The sequence below is a fragment of the Anopheles darlingi genome, chromosome 3 (assembly GCF_943734745.1).
Source record: "Anopheles darlingi chromosome 3, idAnoDarlMG_H_01, whole genome shotgun sequence".
NCBI classification, from domain to species: domain Eukaryota; kingdom Metazoa; phylum Arthropoda; class Insecta; order Diptera; family Culicidae; genus Anopheles; species Anopheles darlingi.
The window spans coordinates 27,295,140-27,315,938 of record NC_064875.1 but is presented as its reverse complement, the minus strand read 5'-3'; the positions used below and the strand labels follow the sequence as shown (position 1 = coordinate 27,315,938).

Below are 20,799 nucleotides of genomic sequence, written 5' to 3'. Positions count from 1 at the left end.
ACGCGAATCATCTGCCACTTTGTGCGCTCGGTTGCACATATTAATGCATCATCAATCAACGTCCCAAAAGGACTTGGAATGAGAAGTGTTGTGTGGCGCATGAGGCGCATTGTGAGCCTCAGTCTCACTCGCAACAACCCATTGGGGGCAACATGGCGAGGGATCTTGGAAAGTCCATTCTCAGCAGAGTTTGGCTCGGGTTCTCCGACGAAAGCAGGACGGAAGTGACGCTTCGTGATAGTCATCATCATAGTCCAGCGCATCCGGAGCTCCGAAGCTGGAAGATGGATCAGCAGCTTGCTTTTCTTAGAGTCATCCTCGTATGAGCCCTAGATCCTGCCTTTACGTGTGTGTGTGTGTGTGTGTGTTCTATGACATGCAAATAGGCTTCTAATTGAATTACAAAGAGCCGGGTCCGGTGAACATGCAGCCGTCAGCGGCCATAAGATAAGCTGCGTCGATATATCGTGCGGTTCGACGTGCATTGTACTCGGTTTAAGGTATTAGCCGTGGAGTTTGTGGCCGGCTAGTGACGCTTACCGGAACACACATAAGCACTCAATGCAGACGCCCTCCTGTAGAATGGTGTATGCCTGGTACTAGCTCCTCCTCTCGTCGGTCGGTTCGATTCAGCCAGAATAGCATATTCAAGAATTTGATAAATTTGAAATGTTTTCCTGCCCATTTATCACATCCTCACGTATGGCCGCTACCAACCACGAAGCCTTGCTCTCTTTCTATCAGTTCAAGTTGAAACCACCACCCCAAAAAAAAATTGGTGAAAAATATATCCAAAAACTCGCTTCCAGCCAATTGTGTCGATTGTCGTGTTACTTTTCAGCTTTCCGTGCAATTTACGCCGTTGGTTCGGGGCCGTATATTTTATCGTATAAATTTCCGGAGCCACGGAGTAAACTTTTTCTCGAGACAGGAAAATTCGTAGCACGTTCCACGGTCCAGTCCGTTGCCGAGAAAGTTGCCCTGGAATCGATTTCGAGTGGCGCCCCTGGAATCGAACGGGTATTGAACGAACGAACGAACGAACGAACGTCATTTGCAATCGCTACGATCGTGGCCCCGTGCCCCGTGAAGTAAATAAAAGGGGGCTTCATTTGCTGTTTAAAACTTTGCGGAAAGCTTCGTGGAGTTCTGGAAGTATTCTTTTTTTTCGGCATTTTTGTTGTGGTTCTGTCTGCGCTAGACAGCACGGTGTGGTGAGCAGAGAGTGCAGGGGGAATACATTTTATTAGTATGATAATGTTGGCAACAGCCATGGTTTCAGCACAAGAGTTTGCTATTAGGGAGTGAATATCAACTTAAAGTGGGATGTCTTTATGAAAATATGAAGAACTGGAAAGCAGTGATGAGGGATCATTTCATTATTGTACAAACCTCTTTCTTTTCGCTTTAAAATTGACTTCGCTTGTATTGCCTGTAATACTAAGACGGCATTTAGCTAGTTTCTTGAACTATAGTACACCTTCATTGGTTGTGAACGTCGATCCTTTCTTAGAATACGATTGTATAGTACAATCACACCAATCTTAAAGTCATTTCAGTAAATGGACTTGAGTGAAACAACTCAATCACAGACTATCTAAGTGATTCTCCATCCAATCCGTATTCTCGAATTCTTTCCACGCCAAATAGTTGCCAGCAACCACATGAAAACACACGACAGCAACTCGCAACGTCCAGCATTTCGCGACTGCATACCTCAACTGAAATGAAATTTCCATCAATCTGATTAAACCTCACATTGTTAACGAATGATGAAGAACTTTTTTCTTTTGCGTCCTTCACAAAAGCAAACTGAAAGCACCTTCTCGTGGCTGCTGCTGTTGCTTTTCACCTGAATTGTGCTTTAGAATTTTCTAAAGTAATTTTGCTAGTCTCCGCCATTTATTTCTCGTCCTCATCGTGGCGTCGAGCGTCGAGATGAAAGTCCCACGGCGCTCAACTATGGCGTCTGCTGCAGGCTGCTGTACCAGGTGGAAAGCAGGTGGAAAATTGAAAACCCTCTCCATCCTCGCAATCCACACACTCACACACACACAGACAGCCACAGAGCCAGAAGGGTGGAAGAAAATGGTACATTGCTACATATGCATATATATTGCATGTGGCTTAACACAGTTTTCTGGCATGTCTTTTGGCCCTAATGGAAGTTGTAGCTGGCTTTCCACTTCGTTTTCCGCATTAAGGTGTACCCGACCCCCGCTTTCCCCGGTCCCGGGGTGGTATCAGATGAGCTCCCGAAGGGGATAAGAGGATGCTAGTTTTGCCGTTTTCACTTCAACTCATAACTTAAGGATTTTTAACATCCTTTCGAAGTAAGAGTTTCAAGAGCTGGTTGAAATGCGCACGTCCCATAACCACAAACCCCCCCTCCTTGATAATGTGGCCAATGACGGTGCGGGAAAGCAGAAATCATAAAGTTTGTTCCCATGCACTGCTCGTGTATTGTCGAGGGATTATAGGTTGTGGTCGGGCACTACAAGCCCCATAGGTGCTTAGTTGTTGGTCTTTACGTATTTAATGAAGATAGTCTTACAGGGCGGGGTTTTTGCTATCCGGTCACAAAAAAAAACGAAGTGCCATTTTCTCCTGTTTGTCCTCATTTCACTGTTGACTTGCTGGTACGAAATATTGGAAACCTGGGTTTTTCGAGCGCCATCGTTTCTTGGTATCAACGTTTTACCCCTTATCGCGTTGACCAATGGGAGGGATTCGATGTCTAAACCAGGGGCTCAACTCTCTCTGTATTGCATAATTTATTCGCTTCGCTTTTGCAAAACAGTTTTTCAAGAAATAGTCCTTCAAAGTTCGAACACACGACCCAAGGTAAGGAAAGTGTAAAAAGTTTTCGTTCCCCGGCCCCGACTCCTCGGAATTGAAAATGTCTAGGCCGCTCTGCTACGCCTAGTATCCCTCTGTAAGGTGCCGGCAACGGGGATTTAACCCCAAGTTCTGCTCGTTGTCATGTAAAATGTACGTCGCGTCTCTCGGGACCATACCGGGGCAGCCTCGACCTTATCGAGAAATGAAAAAGTTTCTGCCAACGAACGGAAAAAGTCAAACCGATTGGCTGTGGTTGGGTCCAGTGGAGTGGCTGTTGGAAAGTGTAACTCTAAAATCGACCATGATGCTACCTGGTCTGTTACATATTCAGATCGGTTCGGTTACATTATTTCTCAAACGCTGTGGCATTATTAAAACAGGAATTTTCCTTTGATGCCGAAGCTCTTGAACTAGCATTTCAATATGCAGGAGCGTACGGTGGAGATTTTGAGTGTGCTTGAAGAATCGTTCGATGAGGAATAGTAAAAGTTTTAAAATAACTCTTGAGAATAACAAGCGCTGTGAAATGAAATCGGTTCGATGCTCTCTAAAAAAATTAGAGAGGTTTTTTTTCTATCCGCATGTCACGATTATCAAGAGGAAATCGTTGGATTAAGAAAGTTTTAACAATTCCAACAATAATTGCAACATTCATTCTGTCCATTTAATAGTCCGAGAATAGTCGATTTAAATCTGACTGGGCTGTCGGATCAAGCAAATTTGTTTACAGCATTTTTTTAAGTAAGTCTATGCCAATATAAGCGGCGATTTTTGTTTTATGGCTTAAATCGACTCAAAATAGATGCTGGGAGGGGGCAAGGTTAGTTTGGGGAAAGGAAAAAGTCACAAGGAACTAATTCTGGTTAATACGGTGGTAGTTCGATGATATTTTTTGTGTTTTAGATCGAAAAATGGAAATAAAAAAAAAACTTCTTTGGGAACGAGTCCTGTTGCAACACTTTTCATGTCCAAAAAATCAATCAAAACGAACCGATAACATGAAACAACTCTCTCAAGCTGTAATGTTGATTTTCAAACACCATATCTTTCATTTTATCGATGTTTTCAATGGTTGAGGAAATTAATGAACGAACAGAACAAGCAAACTGGTCGCATCGGTAAAACCACTTTAGAAGGCTTTGTACCACTGACACATAACATGTGAATATACATGTTTTCCATAAAGTATTATTGTCAAAGGCCTTTTGCAACATTTTCAATGCATCGGCACACGACATTTCATTTGCAAAACAAAACTTTAAGCAAATTTTTTGTTTAACGTCGTCACCCACGATAAAAAATCGCCGCTCACTACTGACATCGACTTACTTAAAAAAAATGCTGTAAACAAACAGGTTGATTGATTTCGTTCAAATTTTGCACAATATTTAAAAACAGTTGTACCAATCCAGGAAAAAAATATTTGCTTGATCCGACAGTCCAGTCAGATTTAAATCGACTATTCCCGGTACTTTCTTGACAGAATGTATTGTAAAGTTTTTTCGCCACATGTTTTAAAGACAAACGTCACTATCTTGTTAACAACTGAAAGTAGTCACTATCAGATGAAAACGTTGGTTTTTTCTTTCCATTAATTTTAAGGTTTCTCATATAACTCGCGCATTTTTATTATATTGAGTGCTGAAGGGTTTTTATATCATCAATTGGGTTTTTTTTTTAATTAAATATGAGACAAGTTAAAACCGTACTTTTTATTACTTATTTTATAACTCCCCAAAATCTATAAACTTTCGAATAATCATTCACACATACAAAATGCCTTTCTCAACTAATCAGAGATTAGCGTGATTTTGAAAGACATACTTAAACATTTCAAATTTCTGTAACATAAAATAACTCAAACACAATTCTACTTCGCAGACCTTCAACCGGACGATAGCGGTTGGTACAGCTGTACTGTCAAGCAAGACAATCACGAATACTCCTGGTCTGCGTACCTCAAGGTAAGACCATCACCCTTCTCATCGGCTGTCCTAATTACCACGATAGAGTTTCTGACACTCTCACTATCATGCGGGTTTCCCATTTCAACGATCAACCATCGACCATCGATTGATCACTAGCGTTAGCCAAAGAAGTCTTAATTACCAACCCATTGTTCCCTTCTTCTACGTCGCGTCCGCTTCCCCTTAGGTCGATAACAATCTGCCACCGCAATCGCAGCAGATGTTCAACGCCGAACTGTTACCATCGGCACCGGGACAACCGAAACCGGCCAACATCACCAACACCAACGTGACGCTGATTTGGGCCCGGGGTCAGGATAAGCTGCGTACGAATGCGATCGCTAGCTACACGATCGAGTACCACAGTACGGACGATCGGGAGATGGAGGAAGGTTGGAAGGTGGCACTGCGGCAGATCGCCGGCAATACGGCCACGGTGACGGGTTTATCGCCCGAAACGGGTTACATCTTTTCGGTGCGGGCCGAGAATGGGATGGGCTTCTCGGCACCGTCGCCCATGTCGACCCTGATCCGGACGCTTTCGTCCGATGATCGGGTCACCATTCCGGAGGAGATCGAAACCGCACGCATGGTGCTGAATGGCAAGGTAGGAGGGGAGCAGAACCGACGAGTGGTGTAGGGAAGGTAACTGCGAAGGGGGATTTACGGAATGGTTCTATACCCTTCTTCACAGATACTGGAGCTGATCGATATCATTGCACTAACGTCGACCTCGGTACGGCTCGAGTGGCAGCTGCAGATCGATGGTTCGGAAGAATTCATCGAGGGTTTTTACGTCCGGTACCGTGATCTGGACAGTGACGTGAAGCTGTTCAGCATGCTGCCCATCCCCAACAGTGACACGGAGAGTCACATTATCACCAATCTGAACAAGTACACTCGGTACGAGTTCTTCCTGTCACCGTACTTCAAAAACATCGAAGGTAAACCAAGCAATGCGCGCATCGTCCGTACGCTCGAGGATATGCCAACGGGACCACCGACGAATATACAGGCCGGAATGCTAAACCTAACCGCCGGTTGGGTCCGCTGGAGTCCTCCACTGCGTGAACATCAGTTAGGACCGGTAGTTGGTTACAAGATTCAGGTTAAGTCCGGTAACAACGCATCAAAGCTGCTCGCCCAGATGACACTTAACGCAACGACTACTTCGGTGATGCTCAACAACCTAACAACCGGTGCTAGCTACACGATACGCGTTGCCATGGTTAATCGGCTCGGTATTGGACCGTTCTCGAAGCCTCTCTACCTTGTGATGGATCCAGCGTTCGTCATCGTACCACAGGGTGTCCACAATAATCATCACTTCGGTGGGGATTACGATGATCGGTTACGGCAGCAACAGCAGCACCATCAGCAACACTCGCACAGCTTTCTGCACGAAACATGGTTCATGATCTTCGTGGTGTTCTCGCTGCTCGTCATTCTCGTGGTGACGGTTGTCGCTGGTGTGGTCATTTTCCGGCGACGCCAAACCCTCGGCAGTAAACCGGTCGTTACTGTACCGGCACTGGGTGGAGGGGCTCGGCGTGGTGACATCGCAAACCTGAGCATGTCCCGCAAGGATGGTATCTGGATTGATCGTGGTTGGCGAACGTGCGATACGGACAAGGATTCGGGGCTTAGCTCGATCAAGCTGCTCGAGGGTAATCAGACGCACCATACGTATCCGCTGCCGGACAGTGGAACGGATTATGCTGAGGTTGACCCACGGGGACTTACCTCGTTCTACAATCGGAAGGTAAGTCCGGATACCGAATACCGAATACAGAATACAAAGTAGATCGTTATCCCTAATCGTCGGTTCTTTCTAAAGTCTCCGGAAAGTCCGACACCCTACGCGACGACGATGATCATCAATGGGCTACCTCGCAGTGAGAATGGTGATCTGGGCTATCAAGGTCACGATACGTTCTCGTCCACTTCGTCCAGTTTTCGATCCTTCTACGGCTATCCGAGACCGGTCAACACAAACAATGGTAAGTGAGACATTGATAGTAATCTGTAGATCGTAGATAACTTGTATTCTTCCTGGGGCATGTAGTTGCTCGATGATATTAGAAGGGAAAATATTCCTCCCCTGCCATTGTACCAGAGGCATATTTGCAACTTTCGGTCGGCTCTCTATCCCATCCACAGTTCCACCGAATTGGGTTGACTATCTACCACCGCCGCCGGAACATCCACCTCCGGTACCACAACCGCTGGACATCAATCATCATCATCATCATCTGAACCACGTGTACCCCTCGGAGCTGGTCGGTGGTACGCTGAACGGTGGTTCGCAAACCTCCAGCTACTGCTCCAGGCACACGGGCGGATACAAGTGAGGTCCGGTGACACGCCTTGGCTGGTAGGCAGTCCCAATATCGGCCACCAAAAAACACAACTTTCAACCATGAAAATCGCTCACAAACACACAAACAGATCCAACATCCATTTGCAACTAGCACGCAAAACCACCAACACGCCACGCGGGATTCTCGATCGGTGGTTGACGGTTGCGGCTAGGGGACGCCACAAATGGTGCGCGTTGGGTTAAAACAAGGATCTCACCGCTACGTAGTGATGCGGATATAGGAAATCCGATGGCGAGAGGCACACCACGGATCATCGGGTCCGTATTTGTAGATAGTTGACCGGGACTCAGCACCTGAGACCGGCTCTCGCTGGATGTCTGGGAGTGGAATCACTAACGACGACATCTCATTCGATCGCCAAATGGAGGTGTCTGCTCCCAAGAAGCAGGTGCAGGATTATCGAGAGAAAATGTAGAACTTCTGGCGAATGCATTGGCATGCCATTCCGGATGGAGAGAAAGAGAGATTAGGAGAGGGAGCATTACCTACTAGAGGTCAGCTCCTCTCCAATGCAGTTGTACATCGAATGGCTCGATGTACGGTGGTGATCAAGATCGTCATGATCGGCGCCGGGATCATCACCTCGCTTGGCACAACGTCTGATGTCGATCTGATGATGATGTCGGTGGTCGACGATCGCGATCGCTTTCAGTAGTGTTTTATCCGCACAATTCGCGATGTGTGTAACCTTCCTGGCCCGAAACCGTAGCGAAGAGCGCCGTTTGGTTGTCGTTCTTCTGGGCACCCGAAACCCTTTGTAGCTACAAGATGGTAGTGTGATCAATAAAACAGAAAACTATATTTTTTCTATGAAAAAATCATATCGAAACTGTTCTGTTTACCAAAAAAAAATTGATGTTTCAAACGAAAGAACTGGATGATTCATGATATAATTCTTGGGTAAGTCCTAACGCTAGTTTTGCTGTAAATGAAGTTAATGTTTAATGGTTAATGGTAGAGGTTTTGAACAAATATTAAATAAAGTACTTTAAAGGTACACTCCAGCTTTATGTTTATATCAGATTATCTCTTTGATTATCATGTTTTGAACCTAATTGATTATATCTTCTTTGTTAACTTTCCTTCTGTATGTTGGAATACTTGAAATAAAACTAGCTAACAAGAGACTTGCAAATTCTGTTTATTTATTTAATTTTATAGTAAATGGTATAATTTTTTCATATTTTTTAAATGTTTCACTAGTGTATTATTGGGTAATAATTACGAGAACAGTTATCTAGGAACTATAATAGGAGCCTAATGGTCTATCTTTTGTTTGCTGAAAGCAACTAAACTTTACAAATACTTTAAGTTTCATCTTAAATATGTTTCAAACAGAAATGTAACAGTTTTAAATATATTCACTGTGGTTGCTTCCTTCACGCTTGAGAGCTGTTTCAAGACAGCCTTTATGCCATGCACATTATATGAATACATACATCTTAATCCACTCTTTCATTATCGTACACTACTATACAACAACAATATTGTTAAACAATCTAAATACGTTGATCGTTTAGGAATCTGGTGAGACCTCACAGGTATTTAATATATGATTGTGCTATTTTCAAAAGGAACAAACATTTAAGATAAATTTGTAAAAAGGTTGTTAAAAACAGGTTACAAAACTAAATCTTTTTAAATCTTTGTAAAGGATAAGAATTCTCCACTAGGACTTTTCTAGTTCTAGTTGCTTATGAAATCATGCAACTAACATATTCCTCATCGTTTTTTTTTTCTGCGCCGTGATGAATGTTCTCCATAACTTACACCCAGTAGCTGATTGTCACACAAACCAAAAACTCCAAAAAGAGTCCGATCACTCCAGTCCCAGCTCCTCCTGTGCACCAGCAACATATCAACGTCGATGACTAATTATGAAGGCCCCCGGAGCCGAACTATAACTCGTTCCTGGGGGGGTCGGCACGGCCCCAGACACACACGGTGGGCACACGGAACAGAACAGAACGCACCACGCACCGTCGCCTGCACCGAAGGGTTGTTGTTGGCTGACGCTGCAAACTACTTGTTATCCCACGGATGTTATTGTTTTGTTCTACAAGCGAATGCAACCCACACACCCACACGGGCTCGCACCCGGAGTGTGGCGAGGCGTCGCGTGGAAATTAATTGTCGAAAGAGACTTTTCCCCGCTCCCGTCTCCGTCTCCTTCTCCTTCTCCTTGTTCGCCAATCGGATTCATCCGCCTGCGGAGGGAACTGCGGGCGCTATCGTGACCGCGGCCCGTTTTTAAGGCTTTCCGGCGGCTTTGGCGAGGCTGCTCCGGTGCTCCGGTCGTGGGTAGAATCGGCAGATAGACCAGACCAGACCAGACCAAGCCAGACACCGTTGTCGCCTCCGGGATCCAGGGAATCGACCTCAAACCGCGGGTCTCAAGAAGCGGTTTGGTTATCAGACGATCTCGCGCGAAACGGGAACCGACGTGCAAAAGGCCATCTCCGTGGGCTTTTCGCCAGGCAGATAGCTGGTGTGTCTGGCAACTGGGGTGCTTGGGAGTCACAATTTCCCCTGGGGGACGACACGCTGCCACGCACGCCGGTTTTTTATACACCGACACACACACACACACGTCCTGGGGTGGGGCAATCGGTGTAAAAAATTAGCATCGAATCGGTGTACTTTTACTGGAAAGGTTGAAGGTCTTGTTTGACACCATGACGGTGTGCCTCTGCGTTCGTCATACACATGCTACTTCCCTGGAGCAAAACAGCGACGCGACGCCATCGACCGGTAGCAACGAAGCGAACAATGTTTTTTTTATTATTATTTTGGGGCAACTCAGAATGGAATGATTGCAAATCAATTATGATAATTTGTTCGAACACTTTTGTGACGCGTTACGCAATACATTTTAATGGACAATGTAGACAATTGACACATTGACACAGCAGCGAATGTGTTTTGAGGGAAACTGTACCTTTATCAAGATTACAATTTCGAACGTCCACGAATGATGGAGTGCATAAGGGTTGAAAAAATGCAACAGGAAATGATGGATAGAGCACTGACTTATTTTACTTTACTTTTTGGCTTTTAGCTATTTTTTGCTTTTTTCTGAATGACAAAGTATTTACAAATTTTATGTAACAATGTTGAATGGATTGAACTGAAACTGAAAAAAATCTAACGTTAAGAATAACGGTGCTGCATGCTTGGCTCTGGTCAAGTTTATGCTTTTTGTGTTTTTAATAGAAATTATGATAAATTTTGGAACCGTTCCAAAAATATGTAAAACATGTAATCTTTTCCTTCGAATTAGGCACACATATTTCTGAAAACGTATAAAATAATGTAAAATTAGTTAAAAATATAAACCTGCTATATTAAATATAAACTGCTAGTTTCGTCACAAAAGATATCCAACACATGCGTCGTTTTCTGGCGCGATGACTAGTTGCTACATTCATTGGTAATGGTTTGTGACGCAGAATCGGAAAACAAAACAATAAATGGTTTCTAAAAACATGGTCTCGCACATCTAAATTGGATTAAATAAAGTCTGAAGTAATTTCGACCCTTTCAAATATGTTATTCATGCGCAGTCTGAAAATATGACGTATTCAAATAAAGTTCACGAAATATGTAGTAATGCGATATGCTACTCGTAAATATACGTGATACATGCGCATTATGCTAGTTTTTGCTGATCAGGTTTTGTAATCGTAATAGTTTTAATTGCTATAGTATAACTTGAAGATGATTTTTTTTACTAATTTTACATTCATTCATACATTATATCTTCAATTCTATTTGCATGAATAGAGAATTCACCTTTTTTACGTTTTTTACATTCATCAGTATTTCTTTCTAGCGAATTATGATGATGAGCGAATGATTAAATTCAGTTAATTGTTAATGGTAGGTACAAACGCATATCTATAAGTTTGAAAAGTAAACAGTCTTTTTATTTTAGAAGTTTCAATAATTTTCTTAATTTTATAAATCTCGAAGCAAATCCTTGCCAATTATTGCCCATTTTTGTTCGATATTAGATAATCACTGCCTGTATCATAAACTATCTCGTTAGCTTATTCGCTCATCAAACAACCTCCCAGACGTTCAATCTTAACTACCTTCTCGAATCTATTGGAAATTAGCCAAATCTCCTCTGTTGCAAACATTTATGAAAAATTAACACCATATGTGTTGCTGCTACCGCATTTTGCTACTCCAAACAGCACAGCAACAGAAACGCATGACACGCAGCTCGGCAGAAGCTATAAATAGCCAGCGCATGTTTTAACCACATCGTTGGCATACCATAAATTATCGTCCACCAAGATCAGCGCAAGACTCTCTCTCTCTCTCTTCCCTGTGTACAACACTCTGTCGATTAAGAAGTCGCCGCCATCGTAGAGTCTTCTTCGACGAGTAAATCGTTGTCGGCGCTCGTGTAGATGACATTTTAGGACTTGCAATGATTTAATTGGTCGCGCATATTAGCGGTGCCAGACGATTTGAAGTGTCAGAAGGATTATATGGCAGCCTTCAAACGCTTGTTCCCCGCGCACAATTTGCCCAATCGAAGAACAATTACTCGGCGATTGCTAAGGAGACGCTCGCTAAGTCACCATCGAACATTCTTTCTAAAGAAATAGCAGAAGAAGAAGTCAGGAGGAGGGGTGTGAGAAGTTGGTTGGCCATAAATTGAGAAGTCGTTCCCCCGAAAGGGCTCGTTCTCGAGCCATAAAAGTTCTAGCCCGATAGCCATCGGAGGATGCACCAGAGCCTCCTTGCGCGCGAAAGGCGTTCGCGTTCGTAAATTTAATTTAAATCAAATCTAATTAATAAGCCTGTCCGACACGGCTACTTGAGCTTGAGCTCGAGGGAAGGGAGTGTGGAATTGTGGGGCTCGTCGTGAGGATCAAGCGCCATAAAGATGGAATTTTGGGAAGTTTCTGGCCTGTGCGCGGCCCCTTTCCCCTTTGGGCCGGTCTTCTCGATCTCGAAGGACCAGCCAGCGAACGGGGTAATAAAACATGCCCAAAGTTTTTTCCCCCCAAACCTTCCAGGCAGCCGCCGAGAGTGTCTTTCCTCATCCCCAAAAAAGGGCGCCTCGTCGTCATCGTTGGCTTAAAACTTTGTTTTCGGTTCGAGGGGGTGAGACGTCGAAAGTTCGTTTTTTTTTTTGTTTATTCCTTTAACTTCTTCTCGTGGGGAACCGGAGATGGTCGTTGAGAACGTTGAGCTGCTCGGACCCTGCCTGCGGACAGCGAGATCCGATTTTGATCGTCCGGCGACTGTGATGGATATCTTTTTTATTTTATTGATTTAAGCCTTAATTGATACCAGTCGCCGATCCGTGAGGCAATCATTTCTGAGCGCCGGAGAAAGTGTATTCTGGGCTGGTAAAATCCCCCGGTGGGTTGGATGTTGGGGTTGTGGTGGTAGCCTGCAGGTAAATTACATGATACGTTACCTAATTGGTTATCCGATATCCCGGGGGCGAGGGCTCGAGAATACGAGCGTTCTTCGAGCCATACCGAGACCCCTTAGCTCGTTCTTTCACTTTTTTTTACAGCATTGGAAAGGAGCGGTTTGTGAGGTTATGGTTTTTTTTTCCATCCTAGTGCACTGTAACTGTTCTTTGCGTTTCTTTAGCGTACCTCTTACCTCAAACCACCACGTGTATATCGATTTTGAAATGGTAGCATAGACATTGCAAATTGACGGCCATAATTGACGTACAGCTGGACGTGCCAACTGCAACTGCAACTGATAGCTGCCTAGCTGCCTTAACTCCATTGCTTTTTATCTTCCTTGCCTTGGTTCGATATTGGTTTTGTTACCTTTCTAGCTCACCGAGTAATAAGTTTCTATCGACGATTTGCTCTGATTTCTATTTGGCTGGGAGAGAGGGAGTTTGCAGCAAATTGCACTCTAATTGGCAGCTTGATTGCGTCGCTAGCGCTACCAAATCGCCTTCAATTAGTGTAGAATGCACCAGCACCGGTCGCTGTGCTTGGTTCTAATCAATGTTTAGTGGAACTCTAGCGAACTAATTGTCCGATTCACGAAAACAATGGATTGGGCAGTAGCTTGTAAGGTAGTATCAGTTCCATACAGTGATATCTTTTTAGTGTAAATTTTCCAAGGTTTGTTGTTTTCAATCGAATCAAATGCTCCAACTGATCAGGCATTCAGGAAAATATGGTTAATTTATTTTTAAATAAATGTATGAAGACATAAGAGGTTTCAAAATGTCTTGTTGTAAAACGGTTGTTATATTTCCCAAATTTAATGATTTTACGTTCGAGTGCATATCCTTTTTACAATTTTCGGATTGGTTTCAAGTTTTGGTAGCATTGGTTTGATTAACAAACTTTTAATGTGTAATTTTCTGTTAGTAGAAAGCAATCGTATACTTTAGATAACTACCCAATAGCTACACAAAGATGTACGTTGTTTAATCAAAGGCACAAAAAAGAATATATAGAATAGAATGGAGTTTTGGAATTGGAATTAGGAAAATGAGTGTATACACAGTATGGAAAAAAGTGTATCCACCTCTGCAAGAAGTTTACGTTTTAGTTGTTTTCTCCAAACATGTACGTTTAAAAAATAAAAAGTTTAAACTCCATTAATTTTGGCGATACAGCCATCAATAGGGCCTTAAAAGATGCAATTGAGATGAAAGAAGTGAAGTGCATCGTTGAAATGGGAAGAAAAAATTAAAACATTATTATTTTGAAATGAATATTCTCTGTTTACTTCATACAAGCGGGAAACAGGCTTCAGATACGCATTCTAAAAGGCTGCAGAATCAATGGAATCATAAAATTTAGCATTGTAATGTTGAATATATTTAAAAACAAACATTTTGGTATAGCTGTCATATTCCTTGATCACAATCGAATCGAAAAATCTGGTCGATTTTGCAGAGTAAATTTAATTAACATCGAACCTCAAAAGAGCATATTTTTGCAAGGAATTGTAACTGATTGGAAAGAACAAATGTACCAGAAATATCTGCTATTGTGGTAGAATTGATGTAAAGAAGATAGGATTGTTTTTTTTGCAAACGATAGGGGTGGCGTGATTTTCGTACGATTACTCGACTATTTTTGTAATATCTTTTTTGTAGAGAGTCTTTTTTCAAAAAGTAAAAAGCAAAATAAAGAAGAATATAAACTATTGATATGAGACTTGGGATGTTCGATAAAAAGAGCCAAAACGTAAACTTCTTGCAGGGCTGGTTAAACTTTTTTTCATACTGTGTTTAAAAGACTCGACTGAACACTGTCAATTTTGTGGAATTAGTCAGGATTGAAGACAATGAATGATGTTGTGCTTCATAGATCGATATGATAGATCGATTCATCTAACAGATTCTGTTTTAATCTGAACGCATAGAAAGTAATCGTAGTTCCAGTCGAAATTACCTTCCAGGCTATTCGATACGGTCTACTTTGATAATGACGAAACAATGACGAAATAACACTGAGCATGAACTGAGTCATTGTTGATCACTATTTTATGAGCAATTAAAATAACGGTCACATGTAGAAAGCAAAAAGTTCACCAGTTGCCGAGTTGTCTTGAAAGTCTAGAAAACGTTTCTTGAAAGAATCTGTAAACCAATTAGCTTCTAAATATCCACTAAACAGTAATTTTAACGGAATGAAATTGCTTCGCTCTTGCGTTGAAAACAATTGTTTTGTTGACAGAACAAAACAAACGCATTTTGCCATTCTGTCGAACCTTGCATTGCAGCCTAAAGTAACAAAAGCAAAAACCAACTTCACGTCATACATCACCTCCATGAATCGCCATTTACGGACCTGAGTTGCTTCGTCCATCCCTGCGCTGCTGCTGCTGCTGTTCGAATGCAAACTGCTCTAAATGCCACCGATGCCCGAAAAGCACCCAAAAAACTACCGGACGTTCCGGTGGTGCCGTACGTAGCATTACATTCTCTTTCCCACCCTCGGAGTGGATCAACGGTGGTTCCACTTTGCATTCCACCATCCACTCGAGCCATCCCGAGCCAGTAATATCTGTCAGATTCGGACCGAAGGAACCGATCGATCGAACCCGTAGCGTGGCCTCCACGAGTGTGTGTGTGCCCCATAAACGGAGGCCCTCACCCCCGTCCGATCGATGGTTTTGAACATGATTTTGTCCTTTACTGGTGCGCTGGAATGTCCGCAAATCTATTGAGCATTCGAGGAAGGGAATGAGGGCGGGAAGCCGAAGCCAATGCCGTCGATCCAAATAAGGCCGAGAAGGCACAACGATTTGTGGTCTGACACTCGGTCTCGCTCTCGCTCTTTCTCGCATTTTGCTTTCTGTTGCACTCTGCATAAACCACCTTACTCCAAAGGTCCACGGCGGTCTTGAGGTCGTCTCCTCGGTAAAAACGTGGCGATATCCGTTCCAACCGCCGGTCAGTTATTGTTTGCGAGCAAAGTGACGACGTGATGCCCGGTGCGGTCTCGGTTCTAGCTGCCGTTGCCACGTATTTAGCCGCGAGACCGATCTCGGCATCGAACGGTCTCGCCACCGCCGCTAGGGGCCAGAAGAGAAGCTCAAGAACAATGACCATTTAAGGAGAGCTCAAGATTTGTTTCCAAAGTGCTTTCCAGAGTGAATGCATAATTTAGTGAAGTTCAGCTGTTGCACGATCTCCACCCGTATTGGGGGCCGTTGTTCGCGTCTCTTGAAGATGCGAAGAGCGAAGAACGCAGCTTCCAAAGCACGTGAGCAGCACCCAACGCTTGTTAGCGCTGGCCACCGCTGGGGTGCCTTGGTTGATGGTTCACCGGTTAATGCAGTCCACTTTAGTTCAGTTTATGTTTTTTGAAGAGCGGCACGGGCTCTCTATTGAAACTGTTATTGGGGTTTCACTTGTGCCCGAGAACAGATCAAACAGAACGGAACGGAGAACGGGAGTCGCGCAAAAGTTGCCGGACATTGTGGAGCTTTTTTGTTTTTTGTTTGTTGTTGACCCTCGGAATCATCTCCAGAAGCCAATCAATGGATTCGGTTGGAATTCGATAATACGGAGCTTTTAAGGCATTCCTTTCGGGGTACAGTAATGTTGCTTCGTTGCATAAAACGTAATGAAAATGCATGAAATCATTCTACTCTTTCTGTGATACCAATTTGTTTTGTGGGATTATTTGGAGTGCTTGAACTCTAGGATACTGGAGTAACACGCCAGTGTAACGTGATTGTTGTTACAAAACAAAGAAGAAAAAAAACTGGTTCAAAGTTTCTACACGAACACGAATAGCCATTTAATTTGCTCACGAGTCCAGCCAACGGTCGAAGGCTACCGCTGGTGAAGTTAAATTGAAATCGTGATTTTCGTGAAATGTTTTTCAAATGAAAGTATAATGCGGCGCATTTGTCGTGCATTAAATGTGCCCTTCTTATGTTTTAACAAGAAAATCAACCAATTTTTGTGTGTTTGATTGACGTGTGATTTTGTTTAAAGAAAATTAGTGCTTGTGGGTGCTTTCCATATACTATTATTAGCTGAACACTGAGCTACTGAGCCGTGTGTTATGCTTATTAGAAGATTATTTGTTTGAACATTTGTTATTGAAAAACAATTCCATTGCCTCTGTTTGATGCTATAATAAGCCAGTACTTTACTATCTTCATGAAACTTATATCCGACGATAGTCAATTCCTTTACTAAATGTTTCAGTAGCTTACTAGATGAAAGAAGAGGACTCCTCGTCGTTTGAAGCGATTCAGTCAGAGGTCAATTTATCGATATTTTCACAAGAATTGAAAAGAGAAGATGCAACGCTTTGTAACGTCATAATCGTATCTTTGACGATCCAACAAATAATAATCAAGAAAAGCAATGTCTAGCCGTGTGATTTGGCAACATGGGGGGTCGAGCATTGTCATATAGAGAAATCAGATTATCAAGTCTCTGATCACATTCGTTTAATATCTAAAGATCGTTTAATAACTAAAGCTTCAATCGCGCGAAATACGTGAAATACGTTATGGCTTTCAATAATTTCGCCAGTTACGTGCAGCTGGTATTGTATCACGCTTTTCCTATCCCACCATATGCACAGCGTAATTTGTGGAGAGTTTGAAGTTTGTTGTGCGATCAGCTATTAGAGATTCTGTAAGTTTTGACTCGAAGTTCGATCGAACAATGCTGCTAATTCATCATCCCAACTTAGCGACTATCCAGATCGCTCTTGGCTGTTGAAGATACATTTTAACATGCGGAGTAAAGACCAGGTTTCTTTTGATAGGCTTACGATCAGTGTAGACGTAGTAGAAATGATTACAATTTATAAATTTCGTTGGAAGTTGTGAAACTATTCTAATCATGATTTAAACATTTTCTTGCGACACCTCAACGATTTAATTTGTAAAAACAATTTGCTCCAACGACAACAACGCAGATACAACAAGGAATACGAGATAATTTTACTTCCAAAAACATCTTTTCGGCCCAAAGTTTAAATGAAAAAATATGGCCAGCATCCTATTTTTAAGCCATCTCCCGAACACAGAGAGATTATGGATCCATCCCGAAAAAAAAACCAAACTGGCCACCAAACAGACCTCACGCCACCATGCGCCATCCTTAATGAAACACCGATCGCACGTCGCCGGTGGCTGCGCAAACGACAGATTGGAAACCAACATTCCCCCGGGACAGTTGCCCTACCGCAAACCATCGACCACGTGCCAGGGCCGAGAAGAACGATCAATATTCTGAAGATGTACTCGGCTGAAGGCTGAAAAAATAATGCGATCCATGTCGAGGGATGGCCACTAGCCCGCGCTAAGCCTAGTTTCGGAAACTTTTGGCTTCTCCAGCGGCAACATCGACCATTTGCTTCCGTGCCGCAAAGAGAGATAGAGATAGCCGCTATGTCCGATGATGCCAATTGTTTGCGCAGCGCTGGGACTCGCACACAAACACACACACACACACCCGGTGCTGGGTGCGGATTACAGTTAATCCGGAAAACAAACAAGTGAAAATGCCGAGGAAAATCCCGCAGAAGCGCAGACCGACCGGCGACAGCCTAGCGCGGGATAAATCAATCCATTTCCTCGTTCGCTTCCTCGTCGTCGTCGTCTTCTTTCTCGCCCTTTTTCCAATGTTTTTTTCGGGAGATTTTTGTTTTCGGGAATCTCTGTTTGCTGCCTTCCCCGGTATATAGCCCGACAACTACGTGATGCGCCTGGCGTTTCATGAATATGTATAGAATAGACATTTCGGGGTATGATTTATGCGCGTGATGCTGAAGGTGGCACCAGTCCTGGCCCTCGAATGGGGGTCGAATGTTAGAGGATGTGACCCATGGGCCAATTAGCTGAATGCCGAAACTAAACATGTTGCACCGCGGTCAGTACATTTCAATGACAATCCTTCATTAAGATGTCACTCATTAGTGGCCGGGACTAGGCGAACGAAAAGGCAATCGCTTCGGTTTATGAGCGACGTAGCTACCGAATGTGGCCCAGGGTGTTACAGTCGCTAATAGCGGGATGGCCGCGTTACGGATCATAAAACAGATTCGTTGACGCCTTCAAATGGGGGTATCACTTACAATATTGCGTGCGTGTACTGTGGTGAGTAATTGGGGAGAGTTGTTGACTTGTTTGATCTTCTTTTGAGATGGCAAGCAGTAGTAATGTATTGTATTGCATTAAGGTACCAGTACACGAGAGTAGATTACGTTTTGGCAGCAAACGTATTTCGCTTTGAGCGCATTAGATTTTTACGCTGGCATACGATCAGCTATTGATAGAAAAAGAGTTCTTTGAAATTGTTGATAGCTTAATACCCTACGTTGATTCTTCGCCAGTCCCTAAAGTGTGTTTTTACCAGTAAGGAATATAGTTAAACTGTTGTTGCTAAATATTTTTGCTCTATTCCGGATGAGGAGATAGAAAGACGAATTTGAATTCAATTTGAACTTATCCAAAGACAGTTTAATTTGCGCCAAGTTTTTATAAAAACCTTGAAGGTAATCTAACGATTTTAAGGAACAGCATCAACAGGTCAGCCATCGATAAAGAAACATACTTTTCACGGAAAATTTCAAGTGTAAAGAATGCATCCCAATGAAATCACGTTGTTTTCAATTGTCAAACATTCTTCGCAAATATTACGTTCGTGTTCTGATTATTTAAGGTTATTTGTTTGTTAAAACCTACACTCATTACACTATTTATTCATATTTCTTGAATTGTCTGCAATGATGTTATTCATTCCTATACTTGAATGCGTTTGTTGTTTTCCCGGTTTTGTTTCGGTTCTTCTACTTTAATTACTTTTTATTGTTATTATACACTATTTATCCTTTCTGTTCATTTGGTTCCTTCTTTCTATTTGTTAGTATTTTTAACAAGATTTACTTTTTATTATTCGCTTCACACTTTCATAAAATAATAATCTATTAATTGCTTATTATTGTACCAAATCATCGGGCTTCATTTCCAACAATGTAAATGATCTCTATCCATCTCGACCATCGGTGCCATAGTGATGATACCTTCTCCTCATTCTTCTGCTTCAATCATTCGGTTCCAATATGCGACAAAGGTTAATTTCAAATCTAATTTGTCCAATTAAGTCAAGTGCCGGTGGTAGTGGTGGTGGTCGTGGTGGTGGTAGTTGTTGTGACTGAAACCCCCCGGGGTCCCAGCAAAACCTTTTTGTACCGTACCGGTGTCTTGACCGAAAACATCATCTCGACCTCCGACGTTGAACTCTCCAACCAACCAAGAGAGTCGTCAGTCAGGAGAGTCACTGAGGGTCTCCATAGCATCCGCGCGGCCTCCTTGGTATCCGAAGCAACCGACCAGCAGGCTTCGGGATTTAATCTATTGTTCTTCAATGGGTTAATTTGTCCTGAGTCGTGATTCCGTCGTCGTCGTTCGTTGTCGAGGCCTAACCAGTCGCCTAGTCGCCGGCACTGACGGGTTTTGAGGCGGTTCGTGTAAAAGGGCCTCAAATGAACGACACACGACGTCGTTCGCCCGGTTCAGATGTCAGATGTCACTGTGCGCGGTGAGGGCGAAAGGTAAAGGTCCCTCGACAACTTGAGGTTAGCGAAATTAGCCAGCTTTCTTACCGACGGTCGAGCGGCTTCTGAGCCCTCGATCAGCCTTCGTGAAGGGCCCTTCTTCAATCCGGTTCTAGTCCGTCGACCGTCGAATCCGGTTGTTTGGAGTAATTATGCCATCAGTCTTTGTATTTGTCCACCGCTCTGTCGAGGCAATTTATTGCAAAACTATCAGCTTCATATTGAGTACAATAGTTTATTAGCGCAGCAGCATTCGTTATCAGAAAAATCTTTCCCATCTGATATCTCGTTTTCAATACATTCGCTTCTGTTTTTGTGCAACTTCATGCAATTCTTTCTTCAAAAAAATATTATCCTTCAAGCATCAATAGTTAATCCACAATCCACCATTTACCGTTATGACCCCCCCATGGCTTCATCTTCCCACTGTATCGTGTTTCGCCGGCTCCGTGCCGTTCCCGTTGCGATTTGTTGCGACGGTAATTGATGTGATACGCTCGGGGAAATTAAATACAATCTTAATTGCCTCCCGAAAATTCGAATTCGATATCGGCCGTCACCGGGTAT

The 20,799-nt window shown here is 43.1% G+C and overlaps 1 protein-coding gene across 1 annotated transcript in view; it reads left to right on the top strand.

The window, feature by feature from the left end:
• LOC125954250 (roundabout homolog 2-like) overlaps positions 1–7,938 on the top strand; it is a 34,409-nt gene extending 26,471 nt beyond the window's left edge. The window contains exons 8-12 of the mRNA XM_049684397.1: positions 4,723–4,805; positions 4,996–5,415; positions 5,503–6,570; positions 6,646–6,808; positions 6,969–7,938. Coding sequence (XP_049540354.1) covers positions 4,723–4,805; positions 4,996–5,415; positions 5,503–6,570; positions 6,646–6,808; positions 6,969–7,159 — 1,925 coding nt within the window. The 3' untranslated portion in view covers positions 7,160–7,938. The remainder of the gene's footprint in view (positions 1–4,722; positions 4,806–4,995; positions 5,416–5,502; positions 6,571–6,645; positions 6,809–6,968) is intronic.
• Positions 7,939–20,799: the final 12,861 nt, after the last annotated feature.